The 22,733-nt window shown below is 40.4% G+C and overlaps 1 protein-coding gene across 2 annotated transcripts in view; it reads left to right on the top strand.

Annotated features, from left to right (window-relative positions):
* BICD2 (BICD cargo adaptor 2) overlaps positions 1–4,934 on the top strand; it is a 53,476-nt gene extending 48,542 nt beyond the window's left edge. The window contains exons 7-8 of one of the 2 annotated variants that reach the window (XM_061200620.1): positions 714–924; positions 2,821–4,934. In XM_061200620.1, coding sequence (XP_061056603.1) covers positions 714–924; positions 2,821–2,826 — 217 coding nt within the window. In that variant the 3' untranslated portion in view covers positions 2,827–4,934. The other variant, XM_061200619.1, reaches the window with a different exon arrangement.
* Positions 4,935–22,733: the final 17,799 nt, after the last annotated feature.

Here is a 22,733-nt window from a genome sequence, read left to right as displayed (position 1 = left end):
CTTGGGAAAGATCTCACAGTTAGTCCTCAGCACATAGTATGTTGACCCTTGCTTCCTCAACTTGTTTTATTTAAAAGCCTGGCTTCTCAGATGGTGCCAAGATCACAAACCTCGGGGCAAGGGTTAAAACTTGTTGATGGTCCTTGGCCTTGGTGGATGGGGGTGTAGGGTGGGTGTGCCCACCATCCCCTTCACCCAGGCCGCACTCCCTCCCTCAGGGACAGACCCAGGGTGGGCATTTCTCTCCCAGCTGCTTACCTAGGTGGGGAGCATATGTCACAGCTCAGCAGATACTAAAATAGGGCTGTTTATGACATCCACATGTGCTTTTCCCAGGCTCTGGTTAGCCATTTGTTCTAGACTTACTAAGCACCTACTGTGTGCCTGGGCTATTCCAGGAACAAGCCAATTCCTGCCCTCGGGTTTATCCCCACATCCTGAGAGCCAAGTGATGTCACACCTCCAGCCCGCTGCCCCTGAGCCACCTGGAGGCCTTGAAGGGCAGCCACCACCTCCTTTAGTGAAAACTGGCTTCAGAGAGCCCCTCCCAGAGAAAGCCAAACCTCAGAGGGGCACATCCTCTTCGTTTCTAGCCCAGTGATCAGATGGGGTCTGCTCACCTTCTGGAGCCCTCAGTATGGGAGCCGTGATCACACACGCTGCTGGCTCTCCCAGGTCCTTCTGCCACGCTCTCGCCTCTTGCGTCCCCGCAGGTGTGACGAGTACATCACACAGTTGGATGAGATGCAGCGGCAGCTGGCAGCTGCTGAGGACGAGAAGAAGACACTCAACTCGCTGCTGCGCATGGCCATCCAGCAGAAGCTGGCGCTGACCCAGCGGCTGGAGCTGCTTGAGCTGGACCATGAGCAGACCCGGCGAAGCCGCGCCAAGGCCACCCCCAAGGCCAAGCCTGGCACCCCGAGCGTAAGTCACACCTGCGCCTGCGCTAGTGACAGGGCTGAGGGTGCTGGGCTTGCTGCCCAGGTGCTCTGTGGCGAGAAATATAACGTTTACTGCGATTAGGGCCGCAAGGGTACACGCTGCAGCTAACCTGCCGCATATCACCTGTCCGCTTCACCTCAACTAACCTGGCAGCAGCGGGACCATGGTGCTAGGCTGGTCTTAACTGTGACTAATGCACAGAGGGAAGAATTTATCAGAGGCAGCCTGCTGCTCCACCTGGACACTGCAAGCTTTGTGTCTGTTTCTCACCCCTCGGGACCACCCTTCACAGCAGCTGCTCTCTTGGAGGGGTGGTCAAGGTGGGGTTGGAGCCACGTGTCCTCGCAAAAATGTGGCTTCCCAGGGCCCGGGTGCCATTGGCTTCCACTGGGAGGGGCAGAACTTGCATTGAAACTTGCATGTTCCCTGCATGTGTCTAATGCAGTTGTACTGCCCCGGCACCCAGAAACCAGTGTTAGAGGTTCCAGCCTGAATCCCAGGTGCAGCCTCGGAGGACACTCTGTGCTTGGTACAGATTACGGAGAGAATTATTTTGTAGTTTGTGCGGCATCTTGTTACAGTTTATATTTGGGACGGAATTACAGAATTCCTTCCCCTAAACCCAGAGGAAGAGCAACCCTGTGGCCCATGTCCTCCAGCCCAGACGTACACGTGCACTGGGCACCGGTCATGCTCAAGAGGCACAGGCATACCTAGCCACACCCCAGACCAGAGCTCAGCAGCCTCAGTTTCTCTTTCTGAGATTTGTACGCTTGTCCGGTGGCCTGCACGGTGACAAATCGGCATGCCAAGGCTTGGGTTTTTTCCAATGAGAAAAACTTCCCAAGTGCCTGGCCAGACCTCTGTCCTCACAGGAAGCCCATCCTTTTGTACTTAGAGTGTCCCCAGCTTCCAGTTGGATTTTTTCACTCTCTGCCCATTATCAGGCCTTCCTCTCAGGGAGCTTCAGACTACAAGAAACAGGGCTGTGGAAATCCCCAACCTGAGCTTGAGTTACCAGCAGGCCAGGCTGAAATGAGGGACTGGGTCCCACAGCTATTAACTGAAGCCCGGCCTGGTGTGGGAAGGGAACCTTGAATGGACCCAGGGCTAGTTTCAGGATTCACGGTAGGAGGAATATGGTTCTTGATCATCAGTGCAATTCCAGAGGTGGTGACAGGCAGGAAAGGCAGCCATAGTACTCCCCCATGCTCAGAAGCTGCACCCACACCAAGAGCTTTGGCAGCCGAACTTCTCTCAGTGTTTCTCTCCATGTCATCCTTGGGGCCCACCAGCCATGAAGCTGCAGTCTCCCTGAATAGCTCTTTGCCTCCTCTCTCTGAGGCCCAGAGGGGGAATTTTCGTTGTCCCTGCGCACAGCTATCTACCCCGATTCCACTCTTTCCCTTAGTTCCCAAGCATGTCTCAATTCCCACCAGATGCCAGGTGCTACCCAGACCAACTTGGGTTTGGCAAACCGCGGAGTGAAAATATACAGGATGGACAATACCTGTCCCTTCTGTGTGCCTATACCCAGCTCCAGGCTGTTTTGCAGATGGGATGTCAGGTCTTGGATTCCCCTCCCACTTGAGAAGATGTCGGGCCATCTCCCCTCTGCAAGCAGGACTTCCAGGGGCATGGCTGCCTGCTGGCGCCGCATACTGCTTCTGCCTCCTTGCCAAGCCTGGCACACAGCTTCTCTCCATACTTGTCAAGTAAAGGGTCTTCATGAGGTACTCGGGGCCAGCGGCGCCCCCTAACATGTGCAGGTCTTCTCTGCTGCCAACTAACACACCCATGCCCTCACAGCTCGGTGAGAGCTTTAGTTGTCTGACGGGTGACCGGTTCTAACGTTGTCTTGTTTTCTCCCATTTTCAGCTGTAGAGTAGCTGCTGGGAGGACTCGGCCGCCGGCCCTGTCACACTGCAGCCCCCTCCCCTCCTCTCCCATGGGCCCACGCAGAGGAAGGAAGGGCAGCCTAAAAGTCCACTTAGAAACATTTTTGGATATGCTACTGCAATTCTTTTCAAAATAGCATTCCCCAAGTTATTAATGGCAGAGGAAATAAAAGCTTTAATGTTGAGAATGCCACCAGCTGCTGCTTGGAAAGGCCTTTGTACAGGCGCTGAAGAACCTGCTTGGACAGCGACCACCAGGCTTGCTTAGGAACCCTCTAGAAACACTCACCACTGGGGTCTCCCTATTACAGATACTCCTTTTTTACCCAATCCACCTGTGCACTTTTGATATTTTGATATTATATTTGCTTCCTTCATCCCTGGCGTAGAGACCGTCTCAGATGCCGTAGTCTGTCTCGTGGTCCTGTAGCTCCCAACGGTGTGTTGATCTGATATCAGCACATGGCACAGATGTGTCCTCTCTAGCGTGTAGCTCTAGACTGTTTAGGTGAAGGCTTCAACTTGGTAAGGAGCCCGGCTAAATGTATCCACGCTGTGGTTCAGCAGCCTTTTAATTATACGGCATTGTGGTTCATGTTTGAAATTACAGATTTTAAATGCCATGTTCATTAAGAAATCCAGGGTATTCGGATTCTGGGGTTTTTCATATTGTATTATTATTATTCTTAGGAATAGTTCAATGTAACAAGAAGAAAACTTGACCTTTGCTCTGGTTAAACAGTAAAAGGCACTTGAAAACAAAAAGATAAATTATTGAATGAGTAGTATTACCTACAAATTCCAGAGTTTTCTGGGTTTTAGGACATTGTGAAGCATGACTGATTAACAGAATTTTATACAACTGTACCAGTGAAATTCCAAATTGGAATTGTTTTGTTACTCCGGTGGTTGTGCCAAATTGTGGTACACTTAGAAAATTCTACAGTCGTCGATTTTTAGGGTGTTATATTTCAACGCCTTTTTGTTAGTAATCATTGCCAGTAGTGCCTTCATCAGTTTAGGGAGGTGTCCCAGCGTAGTTTATTCTCTAAAATGGACAGTGAAGAGCTAGTTGGGAATGTTGAAGGCCAGTGTGGACCAATCAGTGTGAACAGGTGCACACCTTCTAACCTGACCCTGGGCATCTTCATTGAGGGAAAGAAAACAGCAATTGTGCAAAATTCTGTTAGTCAGTGATTCTTTACTGTGCAGATCCTTGCAAATTCAGGGGCTGAGAAAACGAAAGTGAACACAAACCTTGAGTGTGCTTTGGGAACCAAATGGACTTTATGGGACAAGCTAAGCAAGCTATGTGAACAACACGCCACGTTTGTGAAGAGTGGGGCGGGTGGCAGGGGAGCCGGCACCGTCTGCCTCGTGCATTGGGGTGAGGGCTAGCCATAGTATTCTTTGCAAATGTGAGAGAGAGACATTATATATTCTCTTGCTTGGTGTAACTAATCACTGTTAATTTCAGGAAACAGAAGTCACTAAAGCTCCTTAGCAAACCAGATCTATGTCCTGTCCTGATTTGCTGAGTGAGGTTGTGCAAGTGGTCAAATTGGTACTCGAGGAGGAGGAAGAAGAAAAAGTGTCCTCTCTCCTCCAAAATACAGGACAAATTATAATAATATAAGTAGCAAGAATAGAAGAATTCTGTTTCCTGGAATAAGCATTTTTATTCCTAGTTGTAGGGACCCCTATTTTTACCTTCTCTTACAGTGTTGATTCATAAGAAATAATGTTACATTTACAAAAACTTCATCTGTACAGGGTATTTATTTGCAATGATGTCTGTGTACTGTATTTTTTCTGTGCATTACCTTAGTGTCAGAATGTTGTCTTTATTTTAAGATCATATGCATGTTCTCCTGCCAAGGAACCTTTACACAGACCCAAACAAACAAAAATGCCTTCAGATTCTGAGAAAATGAGGCACAGCATGGAAAAGGAATAGGAAGGAGAAATCAGTCACAACTTGGGACACAGAAATATGGCGCAAATGTCTGTAAAGCCAGTGCACATAGGAACAGTGGGCCTGGGTAAAGGGTCACGTTGGTAGGACCAGTAAATAAAGAATAATAAAAAGACAAAGCACAAGACTTGTTCTCTGTGGCTGCTCTGACCCCCTGCTCCAGATGACTGTGGGTCCAGCAATGCACTATAATTCCAGCACCTAAAACAAGAAAACCAGCCTATCATTAACCCCGGTGGTGGAAACTGGAAGCAACCTGGGGCCCATCTCAGGAGGCGTGGGGGGAAGGGGAGACAGGGGGTGCCTCCCGTGACGGGCGTCAGGTGTCATGAGCACCCAGCAGCTTGGCAGTGAGAGCACATTGCCTTTGCATTGTACTGACCAGGAAGCAAAGAGATTTGCATGACGAGGGATCCTTTGCCCTCCAAACTCTTGCTCTTTGTACCCAGGAATGAGTAGGTGCAGAGGCAACAAGAGTTACTTGTTTGTCAACACAAAACCATGTTCACCTGCAGGAATGTGTTCAAGGCACGCTGAGCCCGTCCCAGTGATTGCTTGTGAGTGTGAGCGTAGGGTACAAATCATGTCTGAGGGAATAGGAAGTCTTAGGGACAGTTTGCCACCTCTCCTTCTGATGGTCTCAGTCAGGCCTGAGTGATTTCACTCAAATCTCAGGGCTTCCCTTGGGGAGGCTGTCTGAGGTCAGGATCCTGCTACCCTGGCATCTCCCCAGGACCCCTCCCTCCACCTGGAGTCTCCCTTGGCTTCAGGGTCATTGAGAGGCCCCTCCTTCTGACGATCCCCACCCATCTCACTTTAGTAGCGTGGACCCATGTTCAGTTTGAAACTTTCTTTCCAAAGAGAATTGTTTTTCTAACTCAGGAGCTAGGAGTCTTCTTTCCCTACTGGCCTGTCATCCCAACAGACCCCTGGAAGAGGTTGGGAAGAGAGCCTGCGACAGATCTGGAGGAGACCCCCAGGAGGAGGGGGCATTGGCAGTGAGCTGAGCAGGGCAGGCTCTTTTTCAGGTGGGGATACCACCCGGCCCTTGGCCCAGTCCTGCTTTTTGGGGTGTTTGATTTGCACAAGCGCATATGCTGAGGCCTTCCCTACCCCTCAGTGTGCTTCAGGTCCTTGAACATGTGCTTCTTCAGGAGTGGCAGGCTCCTGAGTGAGTGGGGTCCTGGGGAGCCTGTGGGAGGGGGCAGTTGGAGCTGAAAGGCTTTCCACTCGGTCTTCCTTTCTGAGAGGGAATGTCCCCATTCCTGCCACCTCCTCCATCTCCCTGCAGTGGTTTTCACCCCCACACACCCAAGCAGGTTACCAGAGCTGGAAACAACAGCGCCAGCTTGGAGACACTGCCTTCTGCCTTTGGGAGCCTCCTGGGAAAACAGATATGCCTTCAGTCTGACATCACCTGGTGTGGAATTTTGGCAGGGATCAGATGCCATCAGGTTTGCCTCTGTGTTCACCATTTGTTTGTGCCCAAACAGAGCTGGAAGAGTGATGTGTTATCATTTTGTCAAATTTCTTGTGGGAAAGCACACTGGCTCTTGTGAGTTCACCTCAGTCATCCATGAACTTGCCTTGGTAAGCCTAGGTCCCTGGAGCGGAGGCTCCCTCCTCCCCGCCACCCACCCCCCCACACACACAGAGCTCCCCCTCCTAAGCAAATGGCAATGCTACAGTACCTACCCACGGAAAAGGCCTCCCTGCCTGGATAGTATGAGCACACCCCCTCGTGGGCCTCCATGAGAACAATAGGAATCAGTGGTCACACACACACACCAGGATCCATTTTGTTCATCTCTTAAGGAATCAAGATTTGTTTTATTTACCCTAAAGTGTTTGTGAAGTATAGCACACATACATAGGAGTGCAAGCAAGTGTCCAGTGGCTGTATATTTGCAAAATGGACACACTCTGCAGCCACCATCCAGATGAGAAAGCAAATGAAGGCAGGCAGCCCCCCAAAGCCCTCGTGCTTTCTGCATCCACTCCCTTTCAGGGATAACTCCCTGAGTCTGTCAGTTCAGGCCACTTGTGCCTTTTTCTGTACTTTATATAAATGGAAGCATACAGTAGAGACCCAGACCTATAATAGATTTGCTTACCAAACTGCATTGATTTCTCACACCATCATCGAACTATGGGTGTCTCACTTTTGGTTCAAAGACATAAATCAATTGAATGTAAAATAACGGGAAAAGATATTCCATGCAAACAGTATCCAAAAGAGAACAGGAGTGACTCTACTAATATTAGACAAAATAGACTAATTAAGACAAAAATTGTTACAAGAGACAAAGAGGAACATTATATAATGATAAAAAAGTCAATTCACCAATAAGATATAACAATTATATACATATGCAACAGACAACCGAGCCCCCAAATACAGTGATAATACAAATCACTGAATACAAAAGAATAGACAAATAGATCGATGGAACAGATTAAAAAATGGTACTGGAACACCTGGACATCCACACACAAAAAATTAATCTAGACTCAGACCTTAAACCCTTCACAAAAATTAACTAAAATGGATTGTAGACTTATACATAAAACTCAAAATTGTAAAACTTCTAGAAGATAACATAGGAGAAAATCTAGATGACCTTGGGTTTGGCTTTTTAGATACAACACCAAAGGCATGATCCATGAAAGAAATAATTGATAAGCTAGGCTTCATTGCAATTAAAAACTTCTCCTCTGCAAAAGACATTGTCAAGAGAATGAGAAGACGGCTGTCTTCTGGAAAGAAACTATTTGCAAAAAACATAAACGTTTTGTTTTGGATAAAATAAAAGGGAATACTCTTACACTGTTGATGAGAATGTAAATTGCTGCAGCCACTATAGAAAACAGTTTGGAGGTTCCTTTAAAAACTAAATATAGAGTTACCATATGAACCAGCAATCCCACTCCTGGGCATATATCTGGAAAAGACAAAACTCTAATTTGAAAAGATACATGCATCCCAGTGTTCATAGCAGGACTACAGTAGCCAAGACATGGAAGCAGCCTAAGTGTTCATCAACAGATGAATGGATAAAGAAGATGTGATGTATATATATACAATGGACTATTAACTCACTATAAAAAAGAATGAAATAATGCCATTTGCAGCAACATGGATGGACCTAGAGATTATCATACTAAGTAAAGTAAGTCAGATAGAGAAAGACAAATACTATATCACTTATATGTGGAATCTAAAAATTAGTATAAGTAAACTTATTTACAAAACAGAAACAGACAGACATAGAAAACAAGCTTATGGTTACCAAAGGGATAGGGGAGTGTGTGTGTGTGTGTGTGTGTGTGTGTGTGTGTATGTGTATTCTAATCACTCTGCTGTAAACCTGAAACTAACATGGTATTGTAGGTCAGCTATACTTCAATAAAAATAAATAAATTCAAAAAAATTTCAGAATACCTTAATACTGTAATGGTAGTGTGTAAATCACTTAACTCTAGTATAAAAGCTAAAAGACAAAATTTAGCCACAGTAATTTGTTAATGGTACACAATATAAAAATATGTAAATTGTGATATCAAAAACATAAAATGGGTGTAAAGCGGTACAGTTTTTGTATGTGATCAAAGTTAAATTGTTATCAATTAAAAATAACTTTTATGTAAGTCTCATGGAAACCACAAAGCAGAAACCTATAGTAGATACACAAAAGATAAAGAGGAATCAAAGCACAACATTACAGACATTATCAAATCACAAATGAAAATAGGAAGAAAGGAACACAGGAATTACAAAACAATCAGAAAACATTTAGCAACATGGAAATAGTAAGTCCTTACCTATTAATAATTACTAAGTGTAAATGGATTAAGTTTTTTAATCAAAAGATACAGAGAGGATGACTGGGTTAAAATTGAAGGAAAAAAAAAAAGACCCAACACCCTACAAGATCCTGCCTATAATCAGTCCAGCTTTAATGACAGTTGTAGGCTGAAAGCAAAGGTATGGAAAAAGATATTCTACGCAAATGGAAACCAAAAGAGAGCAGGGGTAGATACACTTCTAGTGGACAATATAGACTTTAAGTAAAAAAATGTGACAAGAGACAAGGTCATTAAATAATGAAATAATGATAAAGAGGTCATTAAGAAGATATAACAATTGTAAATATGTATGCACCCAACATTGCAGCACCTAAATATATAAAGCAAATATTAACATGTGAAGGGAGAAATAGATAGCAATGCAATAATAGGAGACCTTAATATCCCACTTTCCACTATAGAGCATCCAGACAGGAAATCAATAAGGAACCATTGGACTTGAACTGCACTTTAGACCAAATGGACCTAACAGATATATATGAAACATTCCATCCAACAACAGAAGATATACGTTCTTCTTAAACACACATGGAACATTCTCCAGAATATATCATACATTTGGTTACAAAGCATATCTTAACAAATTTAGGAAAACTGAAATCATAACAAGTATCACTTCTGACCGTAATGGTATGAAACTGGAAATGATTGACAGGAAATTTCACACACACAAAAAGGGAAATTAACACACACCTGAACAACCAATGGGTCAAAGAAGAAATCAGAAGGAACATCAAAAAGTGTCTTGAAACAAATGGGGGAAAAAGTACCAAACTTATGGGATGCAGAAAAAGCAGTTCTGAGTAGGAAGTTTGTAGTGATAAGTGTGTACATTAAATAAACAACCTAGGACTTCTCTGGTGGTCCAGTGGGTCAGACTCTGTGCTCCCAATGCAGGGGGCCCGGGTTGGATCCCTGGTCGGGGAACTAGATCCTGCATGCATGCTGCAACTAAGAAGTCTACATGCTGCAACTAAAACCCAGTGCGGCCTAAATAAATAAATATATTTAAAAAAAAAAAAACCTAACCTTACATGTCAAGGAACTAGAAAAAGAAGAACAAAGCCCAGCATTAACAGAAGGAAGGAAATAGCAATTATAAGAGTAAAAATAAATGAAATGGAGATTAGAAAACAATAGAAAAGGTGAACAAAACCAAGAGCTGTTTTCTGAAAAAATTGACAAACCTTTATCACTTTAGCAAAACTTACTGTAAAAAGAGAGAAGATGCAAACAAAGTCAGGAATGAAAGAGGAAGCATTACAACTGATACCACAGAAATACAAGAATCATAAAATACTACTATGAACAATTATATGCCAACAAATTGGATAACCTAGAAGACAGATACAAATTTCTAGAAACACAACCTACCAAGACTGAATTGTGAAGAAATATAAAATCTGAACAGACCAGTAACAAATAAGGAGATTGAATCATAATGAAAAACGCCCCAACAAAGAAAGGTTCTGTACCTGAGGTTTCACTGGTGAATTCTATCAAACCTGTCAAGAATTAATACCAATCTGTCTCGAGCTCTTTCAAAAAATTGAAGAGAAGGGAACACTCCCTAACTCATTCTATAAAGCCAGCATTACGCTGATACCAAAGCCCCACAGGGACACTATAAAAGAAAATTACAAGCAAATACCTCTGATGAACATAGATGCAAAAATCCTCAACAAAGTCCTAGCAAACCAAATTCAACAGCACATTAAAAGTTCATCAAGTTGAATTGGGATTTATCCCTGGGATGCAAGAACAGTTCAACTTACATAATCAATAAATGTAATATACCACATTAACAGAATGAAGGAAAACACATCATCATCTCAATTGAGGCAGAAAAAGGGACTTCCCTGGCAGTCCAGTGGTTAAGACTCTGCACTTCCACTGCAGGGGACGTGGGTTCAATCCCTGGTTGGGGAGCTAAGATCCCACATGCTGCACAGCATGGCCAAAAAATAAAAAATAAAGATAGAGGCAGAAAAGGCATTTGACAAAATTCAGTATCCTTTCACAATAAAAATAACCAACTAGGAACAGGAGGAAACTACCTCACCATAATAAAAGCCACATATGAAAAAGCTAGAGCAAATATCATACTCAGTGGTGTAAGACTTGAAAGATTTTCCTCTAAGAGCAGGAACTAGGCAAGGATGCCCACTTTCACCACTTCTATTCAACAGAATTGGAAGTTCTAGCCAGAGTAATTAGGCAAGAAAAAAATAAAACATAAAAGTCATCCAAATTGGAAAGGATGGATTAAAATGTTTTCTGTTTGCAGATGATATAATCTCATATGTAAAAAAACTGAAACGTTTGCACAGAAAATACTGTTATAATTAATAAATGAATTCAGCAAAGTAGAAGAATACAATGAATAATCTGAACTAACAATGAATAATCTGAAAAGGAAATTGAGAAAGCAATCCCATTTACAATAGCATCAAAAATAATAAATACTTTTAGGAATAAATTTAACCAAGGAGGTGAAAGACCTGTACACTGAAAATTATAAATCACTGATGAAAGAAGTTGAAGAAGGCGCAAACAAATGGAAGGAAAATCCTGTGTTTATGACTGCAGTAATTATTATTCTTAAAGTATCCATACTACCCAAAGCAACCTATAGATTCAGTGAAATCTCTTACAAAAATTCTAATCCATTTTTCACTGAAAAAAAAAATCCTAAAATTTGTATTGAACCACAATAGACCTTGTGTACCCAAAGCATTTTTGAGAAAGAAGAACAAAGCTGGAGGACTAACACTTCCTAATTACAAAGATATAATAAAATAATATCATACTGGGACTTCCCTGGCAGTTCAGTGGTTAAGACTCCACGCTTCCACTGTGGTGGGGCACAGGTTCAATCCCTGGTCAGGGAACTAAGATCCTGCATGCCACATGGTGCAGCCAAAAAAAAAAAAAAAAAGAAAAGAAAAAGAAAAAGAAAACAATATGATACTGTCATAAAAAGACACACTGACCAGAGGAACTCTGTTCTATTAGAAAGTCCATAAACCCACACATATATTGTCAACTAACCTTCAACAAGGGTGCCACGAACACACAATGGGGAAACGATAGTCTCGTCAATAAATGGTGTTGGGAAAACTGGATACTCACTACAAAAGAATGAAACAGGACACATATCTTTCATTATTTGAAAAAATCAACTTGAGAGGGATTAAAGACTTAAATGTAAGTAAGTCCTGAAATCATAAAACCATAAAAAAATCTCCTTGACATTCATCTTGGCAGTCATTTGTTGGATATGACACCAAAAGAACAGACAACAAAAACAAGTGGGATTACATTAAACTAAAAAGCTTCTTCACAGCAAAGGAAACGGTCAACAAAATAAAAAGGCAACCTACATAATGGGAGAAAATATTTACAAACTATATATCTGATAAGGAGTAATATTCAAAATATGTAAGGAATTCAATGGGGAAAAAAAGTAACCTGATTAAAAAGTGGGCAAAGGACCTGAATAGACACTTTTCCAAGGAAGACATACGTATGCCATTAGGTACATGAAAAGTTGCTCAACATCACTAGTCATTAGGGAAATTCAAATCAAAACCACAATGAGATATCACCTCACACCCATTAGGATGGCTATTATAAAAAGACAACAGATAACAAGTGTTGTTGAGGATGTGGAAAAAAGGAAACCTTTGTACACTGTTGATAGGAATGTAAATTGGTACAGCCATTAGGGAAAATGGTATGAAAATTCCATAAAATTAAAAACAAAACTGCCATATGATCCAATAATCTCTCTTCTGGGCTTTTATCCAAGGGAAACAAAATCAGTATCACATAGAGATTTGCAGTCCTGTGTTTATTACAGTATTTTTCACAATAGCCAAGATATGGAAACAAGTTAAGTGTACCTTGACAGATGAATGAAGGTAATGTGGTATATACATACAATGGAATATTATTGAGCCATATAAAGAAGGAAAGCCTGCCATTTGCAATGACATGGATGAACCTGGCAGGCATTCTACTAAGTGAAATAAGCCAGGTAGAGAAAGATAAATGCTGTGTGCTGTCATTCATATGTGGAATCTTAAAAAAAAAAAAGTCTCATAGAAGCAGAGTAGAATGGTGGTTGCCAGGGGCTGGGGCTGGGGAAAATGGGGAGATATTGGACAAAGGGTACAAACTTTCATTTATAAGGTGAATAAATTCTGGGGATCTAATGTACAGCATGCAAATTAAATATGTAAAGCTGTATATAATTGGATCAGCATATAGTATAGATTACTATAGTTAGGAATATTGTATATATAAAATTTGCTAAGACAGTAGATTTGAAGCTTTCTCACCACACACACACACATACACAGGCACAAAAGGCAACTATGTGAGGTAATGGATGTGTTAATGGTAATCTTTTTACAATATATGTATATCGGATCATTGCATTGTACACTTTAGATATATACAATTTTACTTGTCAATTATACCTCAATAAAGCTGGAAAATAAAATGACTGAAAGGGGAGAGGATAGAGGTGTAAAAGGAGCAGGGTTTTTTTTTATGTTATTGCAGTTAAGATGGTATAAATTCAAATTAGAATGGTATAACTTTAAGATGTTAATGTGATCCTCTGGTAAACGTAAAAGAAAATATCTATAGAATATACACAAAAGGAAATTAGAATGAAATTTAAAGATTTTACTACCAAAAAATCAACTAAACACAAAATAAGACAAAAACACAGAAAATGAGGATGAAAAGGTTATAGGGCATAAAAAAAAAAACCCGCAATGACAGAAGGAAGTCCCTCTTTAATGAGTAATTAAGTGTAAATGGATTAAACTCTCCAATCAAAAGACAGATATTGGCAGAATGGAATTTTAAAATGATCTGACTATATGCTGTCTATGAACAACTCAGTTGAGATCTAAAGACACAAAAAGAAAAGGATATATGCAACAACATAGAAGGATCTTGAAGTCATTATACTAAGTAAAATAAGCCAGTTACAAAACGATAAAAATACTGTATGATTCCGCTTACATGAGGTACTTAGAGTAATCAAAATCATAGAGATAGAAAGTAGAATGGTATTGCCAGGGGTTGGGAGGAGGGGGCAAAGGGGAGTTATTGTTTAATGGGTACAAAGTTTAAGTTTTATGAGATGAAAAGAGTTCTGGAGATGGATGGTGTTGATCGTTGTAAAACATGAATGTACTTAATGCCTCTCTACTGTACACTTAAAAAAGGTTAAGATGGTAAATTTTAGGTTATGTGTATTTTACCACATTTTAAAAATTGGGGGAAAAAAGATGCTCAACATAACTAATCTTGGGAAAATGCAAATCAAAACTACAGCGAGATACCATCTCATACCCATTATGATGCCTACTATCAAAAAAAAAGGAAAATAATGTATTGATAAGGATGTGGAGAAATTGGAACCCTTGTGCACAGTTGGTGGGAATGTAAAATGGTATAATCAATGAGAAAAACAGTATGGCGGATACTCAAAAAATTAAAAATGGAAATACCACATGATCCAGAAATTTCACTTCTGGGTGTATATACTCAGAATAATTGAAAGGAATATCTTATGAGGATATTTGTACACCAATGTTCATAGTAACATTATTCACAGTAGCTAAAATGTGGAAGCAACTCATGTCCCTTGATGGATGAATGGTTATGCAAAATGTGGTGTATGCATACAATGGAATACTATTCAGCCTTAAAGGTAAGGACATTCTGACATGCTACAACATGGATGAAACTTAAGGACATTATACTAAGTGATATAAGCCAATCACAAAAAAAAAACAAATACTGTATGATTCCACTTATGAGGTACTCAGAGGAATCAAAATCATAGAGACAGAAATAGAATGGTGGTTGCCAGGAGGCTGTGGGTTGGGAAGGATGGGGAATTCTTGTTTAATTTGTATAGAGTTTCAGTTTTACAAGATGAAAAGAGTTCTGGAGGTGGATGATGGTGTGGTACATAACAGTCTTAATATACTTAATACCACTGAATTGTACAATTAAAAATAGTTAAGATAGTAAATTTAATGTTATGTGTATCTTACCACAATAAACCACTTTCAGTAATTGAAAGAACAACTAGGCAGCTAATTAGAAAGGATAAAGAAGATTTGTACAACACTTATCAAGCAACTTGACCCTAGCTGACACTTATAAAACACCCAACTGTAGAGTACATATTCTTTTCAAGTATTCATGGAACTTTCTTCAGCATAGTCCATATTTTGAGACACAAAACAAGTGTTATAAGGTTGAAAAAGATAGAAATTATACAAGGTATGCTCTCTGACACAATAGAATTAAAGTAGAGGTCCATAATTGACAGTAATATGAGAAAGCTCAGAATATTTGGAAATCAAAAAACACACACTTCTTAATACCCTGTGCCCAAAGAAGAAATTAAAAGGAAGTTTTAAAAATATTTTTAACTGAAAGAAAAGAAAAATGCAACAAATCAAAATATAGGGGATGCAGCTAAAGAAGTGCTTAGGGAAGTGCTTTAAACACTTAAGTCAAAAAGAAAAAAAGGTATGTCAAACTAACAGTTGCTTAGGTTGTTAAGAAAGTATAAAAAGAAGTGTAGAGAATTCCCTGGAGGTCCAGTGGTTAGGACTCTGCGCTTTCACTGACGTTCAATACCAGGTCGGGAGACTAAGATCCCACAAGCTGCATGGCCAAAGGAAAAAAAAAAAAAAAAAGTACATTTATCATAATGCAAATAGAAGGAAGGAAATTATAAAGATCAAAAACATAGGGAGAGATCAAGATGGTGGAATACAAAGACATGGAGCTCACCTCCTTCCATAAGTACATCAAAAATATATCTACGTGTGGAACAATTCTTAAAGAATACTGGATGCTGGCAGAACTCATACAACCAAAGCTGCAAGAAGGATCACCACATAACCAGGTAGAGCAAAAGAAAAAAAAAAAAGGAATCAGGAGGAGACCTGCACCCCTGGGAGGGAGCTGTGAAAATGAAAACATTCCCTCACCCTGGGAACACCCTTCCCCTGCTGGGAGGTCAGCTGGGACAAAAAGGGAGCTTCAGAGGCTCAGAGGAGAGTGCAGCAACTAGCTTGTGGCAGGCAGAACAGAAAGAGACCAGCACAGATGGTCCTAGCCACGTGGCTGCACCCCCCAGCCTGAGACATGCATCTGCCGTTGCATGCAGGGGCTGGTTCCTGAAACTCAGGCTTCAGCAGACAAACCTGGAGAAAAGACTGGAGTTGGCTGCATGGAGACAGCCTGAAAGGGCTGGAGTGTGGCTCAGGCCATAACTGGGGGTGTGTGCAGGATGAAGCCCAAATCCCCCATAGAAACCCCATTGTTAACACACATGAAGGGAGGGGCAGGGCCCCACCATAGCAGTCTCATTTTCTGCATGCTCACAGCAGGCACAGCTCCACCTCTATGAGCTCTGGGAGCATGCCCATGGTTGCCCACACATGGAAGCGGGGCTGAAATCAGCCGTGTCTGGTGGCTTTGCAACTTTGACTGATTTATGCTGCTGGTGCCTTTGTAAGCTCAGTGCCTGCGGGACATCTTAGCGAATTACTGGTGCTCCCATGGCTGTGGGAAGTCCAGAGTTAGCAGCTGCAGGCTTTGCGGGTGTACACACGCAGAGGCGGGGCCAGGGTCTGTGCTGATTCTGTAGCACCTGTGGTGGGTCCAGATGTGCGACTATGCATGACTACAGCGGGTCCCAGTGCCTGACTTCAGTTCTGCACTGGTGGATTTAAGAGTACAGTGCCTGAGAGACATCTGGCCAATTGCCTGCATTCCCATGGCTGAGGCGGGGCCAAGGGCAGTGCCAAAAACAGTGTACTTTGTGAACGTGCACAATGGGTAACAGATGACACAACAGAGTGCACTTCCCAGTGGAAAGCTCCTGTGGAGGAATGCTCAGTGGCTTCTCTCCCAGCGGAAGTGCTCCAGTTCCACCTACTTCACACTGCAGCTCAGAAACAGATCTGGGGCTTCTACTCCAACAACTAGGGAGCAGACCTTGCTCCTGACAAGGCTATAACAGCCAAAGAGCAAAGAGGAGGCCCCACTCAACATCCAGTGCAGGCTCTATTCAACATAACACCAGTCACACCCCCTATCAAGGGGATAATGGCCAACACACACTGAGGAAAGATGTGGCAGGCAACCATACTAAAAACAGCCCTCACACCAAAAATGTTAGATTCATGCAGGCTACACAGGGACACTCCCACTTAAAAACAGCCCTTCAAGACCACAGTAGATAATTGTTTCTCCTAAATTCAGAGAATCAGAGAAATATAAGTAAAATGAAGAAGCAAAGGAGCCACTCCCAATTAAAAGAACAGGAGAAATCCCCTGAGAGAACAAAGAAAGAGACCTTTCCAGTCTACTAGATCCCAAGTTCAAAAATGAAGTAACAAAAATACTGAAGGAATTAAGAAAGGCTATTGATAGAAATGTAGATCACTGTAAGAAGGAACTAGAAAGTATAAAGAGGAACTACGTACAATTAGAAAACTCATTTGCCGAGATGAAAGCCGAGCTAAAGACAATAAATAGCAAACTAAATAATGTCGAAGAACGAATAAGTGATCTGGAAGATGGAATAATAGAAACCACCCAATCAGAACAGCAGACAGAAAGAAAAATGAAAAAAAAGAAAGAAAGCAATATATGAGATCTATGGTATAATATAAAGTGAGCCAATCTACGCATAACAGAGATCCCAGAAGGAGAAGAAAGAGAATAGGGGATCAAAAAGTTTTTGAAGAAATTATAGCTGAAAACTTCCCAAACCTAAGGAAGGAAATAGATATCTGGGTACTGGAAGCAGAAGGTCCCAAACAAGATGAACCCAAACAGACCTACACCAAAACATTATAATTAAAATCGCAAAAGTTTAAGATAAAGAGAGGATTCTAAAGGGAGCAAGAGAAAAACAAAGAGTTAGTTACAAGGGAACCCCCATAAGGCTATTAACTGATTTTGCTACAGAAATGTTGCAGGCCAGCAGGGAGTGGTGAGATATATTCAAAGTCCTGAAAAGGAAAAAACCTGCAACCTAGGATACTCTACAAAGTAAGATTATCATTTAGAATAGAAAGGGAGATAAAGAATTTCTCAGACAAGCAAAAACTAGAAGAATACAGCAATACTAACCCTATCTTAAAAGACGTATTGAAAAGTCTTCTCTAAATAGAAAAGAAGCCAGAATCTATAGGAAAGAGAAAACCACAACTGGAAAATAAATCACTTAAATAAGCCACTACATAGAATTAAAAAAAATAAATTGTGAAAGCAATGATAACTACAATGAACAGCAAAAGGATAAACATGAAGATGTAAAAGAGGACATTAAAACAACAGAATGTGGGGGAGAGGAGTAAGAAAGTGTAGGTTTTTTTTAAAGAGTGTGTTTGAGCCTATATGACTACCAGTCTAAAGCAAGTAGATATAGTAATTTGTTAATATACTCGAAAAACAGGGTAGCCACAAATCAAAAACATACAAGAGACATACAAAAACCAAAAATAAATGAGAGAACTCAAGCATAATACAAAAAATAATCAAACACAAAAGGAAAAACAAAAAGGAACAAAAAGGAAATACAAAATCAATTGGAAAACAAGGTTTAAAATGACAATAAAACACATCTATCAATAATTACCTTAAATGTCAATGGTCTTAATGCTCGAATCAAAAGACATAGAGTAGCAAATTGGATAATAAAACAAGAGCCTACATATGCTGCCTATAAGAGACCCACTTTAGGGCAAAAGACACACATAGACTGAAAGTGAGGGGATAGAAAAAAGATATTTCATGCAAACGGAAATGACAAGAAAGCCGGGGTAGCAATACTCATATCAGGCATAATAGACTTTTTTAAAAAGGCCATAAAGAAAGATAAAGAAGGACACTATATAATGATAAAAGGATCAAGAAGAGGATATTACACTCATTAACATATGCAGCCAATATAGGAGCACCTAAATACATAAAACAAATAGTAACAGCCATAAAGGGAGAAATTGACAGGAATACAATAATAGGAGACTTTAACACCCCACTGACATCAATGGACATATCTTCCAGACAGAAAATCAGTAAGACCAGAGATCCCAAATGAAACAGTAGAATAATTGGACTTAATTGATATCTTCAGGACATTACATTTTAAAAAAACGAAGATACACATTCTTCTCAATGCACATGGAACATTCCCTACGATAGACCACATACTAGGACACAAAAACAAGCCTCAACAAATTTAAGAGGATAGAAATTATTTCAAGCATCTTCTCTAACCACAATGGCATGAAACTAGACATCAACCACAGAAAGAGAAACGAGAAAAAAACAATTATATGGCGACTAAACAACATACTACTGAAAAACCAATAGGCCAATGATGAAATCAAAGAGGAAATTTAAAAATACCTTGAGACAAATGACAATGAAAACACAACCATACAAAATCTATGGGATGCAACAAAAGCAGGCTTAAGAGGGAAATTCATAGCCATACAGGCCTTCCTGAAAGAGCAAGAAAAATCTCAAATAACAATCTAACCTACCACCTAAAAGAATTAGAAAAAAAAGCACAAACGAAAGTCAGCAGAAGAAAGGAAATAATAAAGATCGGAGAGGAAATAAATAAAATAGAGATGAAAAAACTAGAAAAAATTAATAAAACCAAGAGCTGATTTTTTGAAAGGGTAAACAAAATCAACAAACCTCTGGCCAGGTTTACCAAGAAGAAAAGAGAGAGGACCCAAATAGACAAAATAAGAAATGAAAGAGGAGAAATAATGACTGATAGCACAGAAACACAAAAAAACCATAAGAGAATACTATGAAAAATTATACTCCAACAAATTGCATAACCTAGAAGAAATGGAAGAGTTTCTAGAAACATATAGCCCACCAAAACTGAATCAAGAAGAAATAGATAATTCAAACAGACCAGTTATTAGAAGTGAAATAGAATCTGTAATTTAAAAAACTCCCTGCAAACAAAAGTCCAGGACCAGATGGCTTCACTGGGTAATTCTACCAAACACAACAAAGAAGAACTTATACTGATCTTTCTCAAACTCCTCCAAAAGATTGAAGAGGAGGGAACACTCCCAAAACCATTCTCTGAAGCCACCATCACCTTTATACCAAAACCAGACAAAGACACTACAGAAAGAAAGAAGGAAGGAAGGAGGGAGGGAGGGAGGGAGGGAGGGAGGAAAGAAAGAAAAAGAAAGAAAGAAAGAAAGAAAGAAAGAAAGAAAGAGAGAGAGAGAGAGAGAGAGAGAGAGAGAGAGAGAGAGAAAGAAAGAAAGAAAGAAAGAAAGAAAGAAAGAAAGAAAGAAAGAAAGAAAGAAAGAAAGAAAGAAAGAAAGAAAGAAAAAGAAAGAAAGAAAGAAAGAAAGAAAGAAAGAAAGAAAGAAAGAAAGAAAGAAAGAAAGAAAGAAAGAAAGAAAAGGAAGGAAGGAAGGAAGAAAGAAAAAGAAAGAAAGGAAGAAGGAGAGAAAATAAATTACAGGCCAATATCTTAGATGCAAAAATTCTCAACAAAATATTAGGAAACCAAATCCAACAGCACACAAAAAGGATCATACACCATGATCAAGTTGGATTCATCCCAAGGTCACAGGGATAGTTCAACATATGCAAATCAATGTGATATGCCACATCAACAAAAGACAAAAACCATATGATCATCTCACTAGATACAGAAAAAGCATTTGATAAAATTCAACATCAATTCATGACAAAAACTGTTACCAAAGTGGGTATAAAGGGAACATATCTCAACATAATAAAAGCTATTTATGGCAAGCCCACAGCCAACATAATACTCAATGGTGAAAAGCTGAAAGCCTTTCCGCTAAAATGTGAACAATACAAGGATACCCACTCTCACACTTCTCTTCAACATAGTATTGGAAGTCCTAGCCACAGCAATCAGACAAGAAAAAGAAATAAAAGGTATCCAAATTGGGAGGGAAGAGGTAAAATTGTCATTATATGCAGAATGACATGATATTATATATAGAAAACCCTAAAGACTCCACACAAAAACTACTAGAACTGATAAGCAAATTCAGCAAGGTAGCAGGATACAAGATTAACAGACAGAAATCTGTTGCATTTCTCTACACTAACAATGAAATATCATAAAGGGGAAGTAAAAAACAATCCCTCTTAAAAATTGCATACAAAAAAAAAACAAAAACAAAAAAACCAAAAACTTCGGAATAAAACTGACCAAGAAGGTGAAAGACTTACATGCTGAGAACTATAAAACATTGATAAAGGAAATTGAAGATGATTCAAAGAAATGGAAAGATAGCCCATGCTCTTGGATTAGAAGAATTAATATTGCTAAAATGGCCATACTACTCAAAGCAATCTACAGACTTAATGCAATCCCTATCAAATTACCCATGACATTTTTCACAGAACTAGAACAAATAATCCTAAATTTTATATGGAACCATAAAAGATCCAGAATTGCCAAAGCAATCCTGAGGAAAAAGAACAAAGCTGGAGGCATAACCCTCCCAGACGTCAGGCAATACTACAAAGCTACAGTAATCAAAACAGCATGGTATTGGCACAAAAACAGACATGGATCAATGGAACAGAATAGAGAGCTCAGAAATAAACCCACATACTCACAGTCAATTAATCTTCAACAAAGGAGGCAAGAATATACAATGGAGAAAAGATAGTCTCTTCAGCAAGTAGTGCTGGGAAACCTGGACAGCTGCATATAAATCAATGAGGTTAGAACAGTCCCTCACACCATACACAAAAATAAATTCAAAATGGCTTAAAGACTTAAATATAAGACATGTCACCATAAAACTCCTAGAAGAGAACATAGGCAAAACATTTTCTGACATAAATTGTACTAATGTTTTCTCAGGTTATCTTCCCAAGGCAATGGAATAGAATAGAAAGCCCAGAAATAAAACCTCACATATATGGTCAAGTGATTTTTGACAAGGGTGCCAAAGATCTTTGATGGGAAAAAGACAGTATTTTCAACAAATTGTGCTGGGAAAACCCAGCACATGCAAAAGAATGAAGCTGGACCCTTACTAATGCCATATACAAAAATTAACTAGGAAGAGGATTCTGGGAAGATGGTGGAGTAGGAAGAATCAAGAATCTGTCTCCTCACCTGGACAACAGTTGCAGTGGCAGAATCTGTCTGATATTACTATATGGGACCTCTGAAGTCTGTTGAAGGATTGCAACTTCCAGGAGAAGACTTAGATCATAAATTGCCATCATTTTCAGCTCTTAGCATAGTAGCAGCTACCCATCAACCACCCACAGCCACATGGCAAGCAACTGTACATATGTTTCTAGAGCAGATTGCACACAGCATGTGGGAACAAGGATGGGTAAAAAAGACCCTGTCTTCCAAATATTGGAGATCTGTGTTCTGATTGCTGCTTCTGATCATAAACGTGCAAAGATGTGGGCAGCCATTGTTGTTCCATCTCCTCCCCTTGTTGCAATTCCCTCCTCCTCTGGCTTAACTGACTTCCAGAGATTTAAAGGGCTAGCACCCTTCCTCCTGCCCCTTCTTTTTTTTTTTCTTTTCCCCTTTCAGGAACCAGACTTTCAAGACTAGGACATTTGAAAACAACTGCATATATGAGGGAAATTACAATAGAAAGTGACTGTGCATGCCCAAGGAAAGGCTCAGAAAAGACATAAAAAAACCCATTAAGTTTACACCTCAGACTGATCCTCAGCACAGAGAGAGCCTACAAGAATAAAAATAATAATAACAGAAAGTGGCAAACTCACAAGATATACAATGAAACAGGAAAATACGACCCATTGAAGTAAAAAAATAATAATAATTTAACAATCTGTTCCTGAAAAAGACTTAATGGCTGAGGGACTTCCCTGGTGGTCCAGTGGGTAAGACTCTGTGGTCCCAATGCAGGGGACATGGGTTCATTCCCTGGTCAGGGAACTAGATCCCACATGCATGCCACGACTGA

This window comes from Eubalaena glacialis, chromosome 9 (assembly GCF_028564815.1).
Source record: "Eubalaena glacialis isolate mEubGla1 chromosome 9, mEubGla1.1.hap2.+ XY, whole genome shotgun sequence".
NCBI lineage: Eukaryota > Metazoa > Chordata > Mammalia > Artiodactyla > Balaenidae > Eubalaena > Eubalaena glacialis.
The sequence above is the reverse complement of the archived record's forward strand: the minus strand, read 5'-3'. Positions and strand labels throughout refer to the sequence as shown.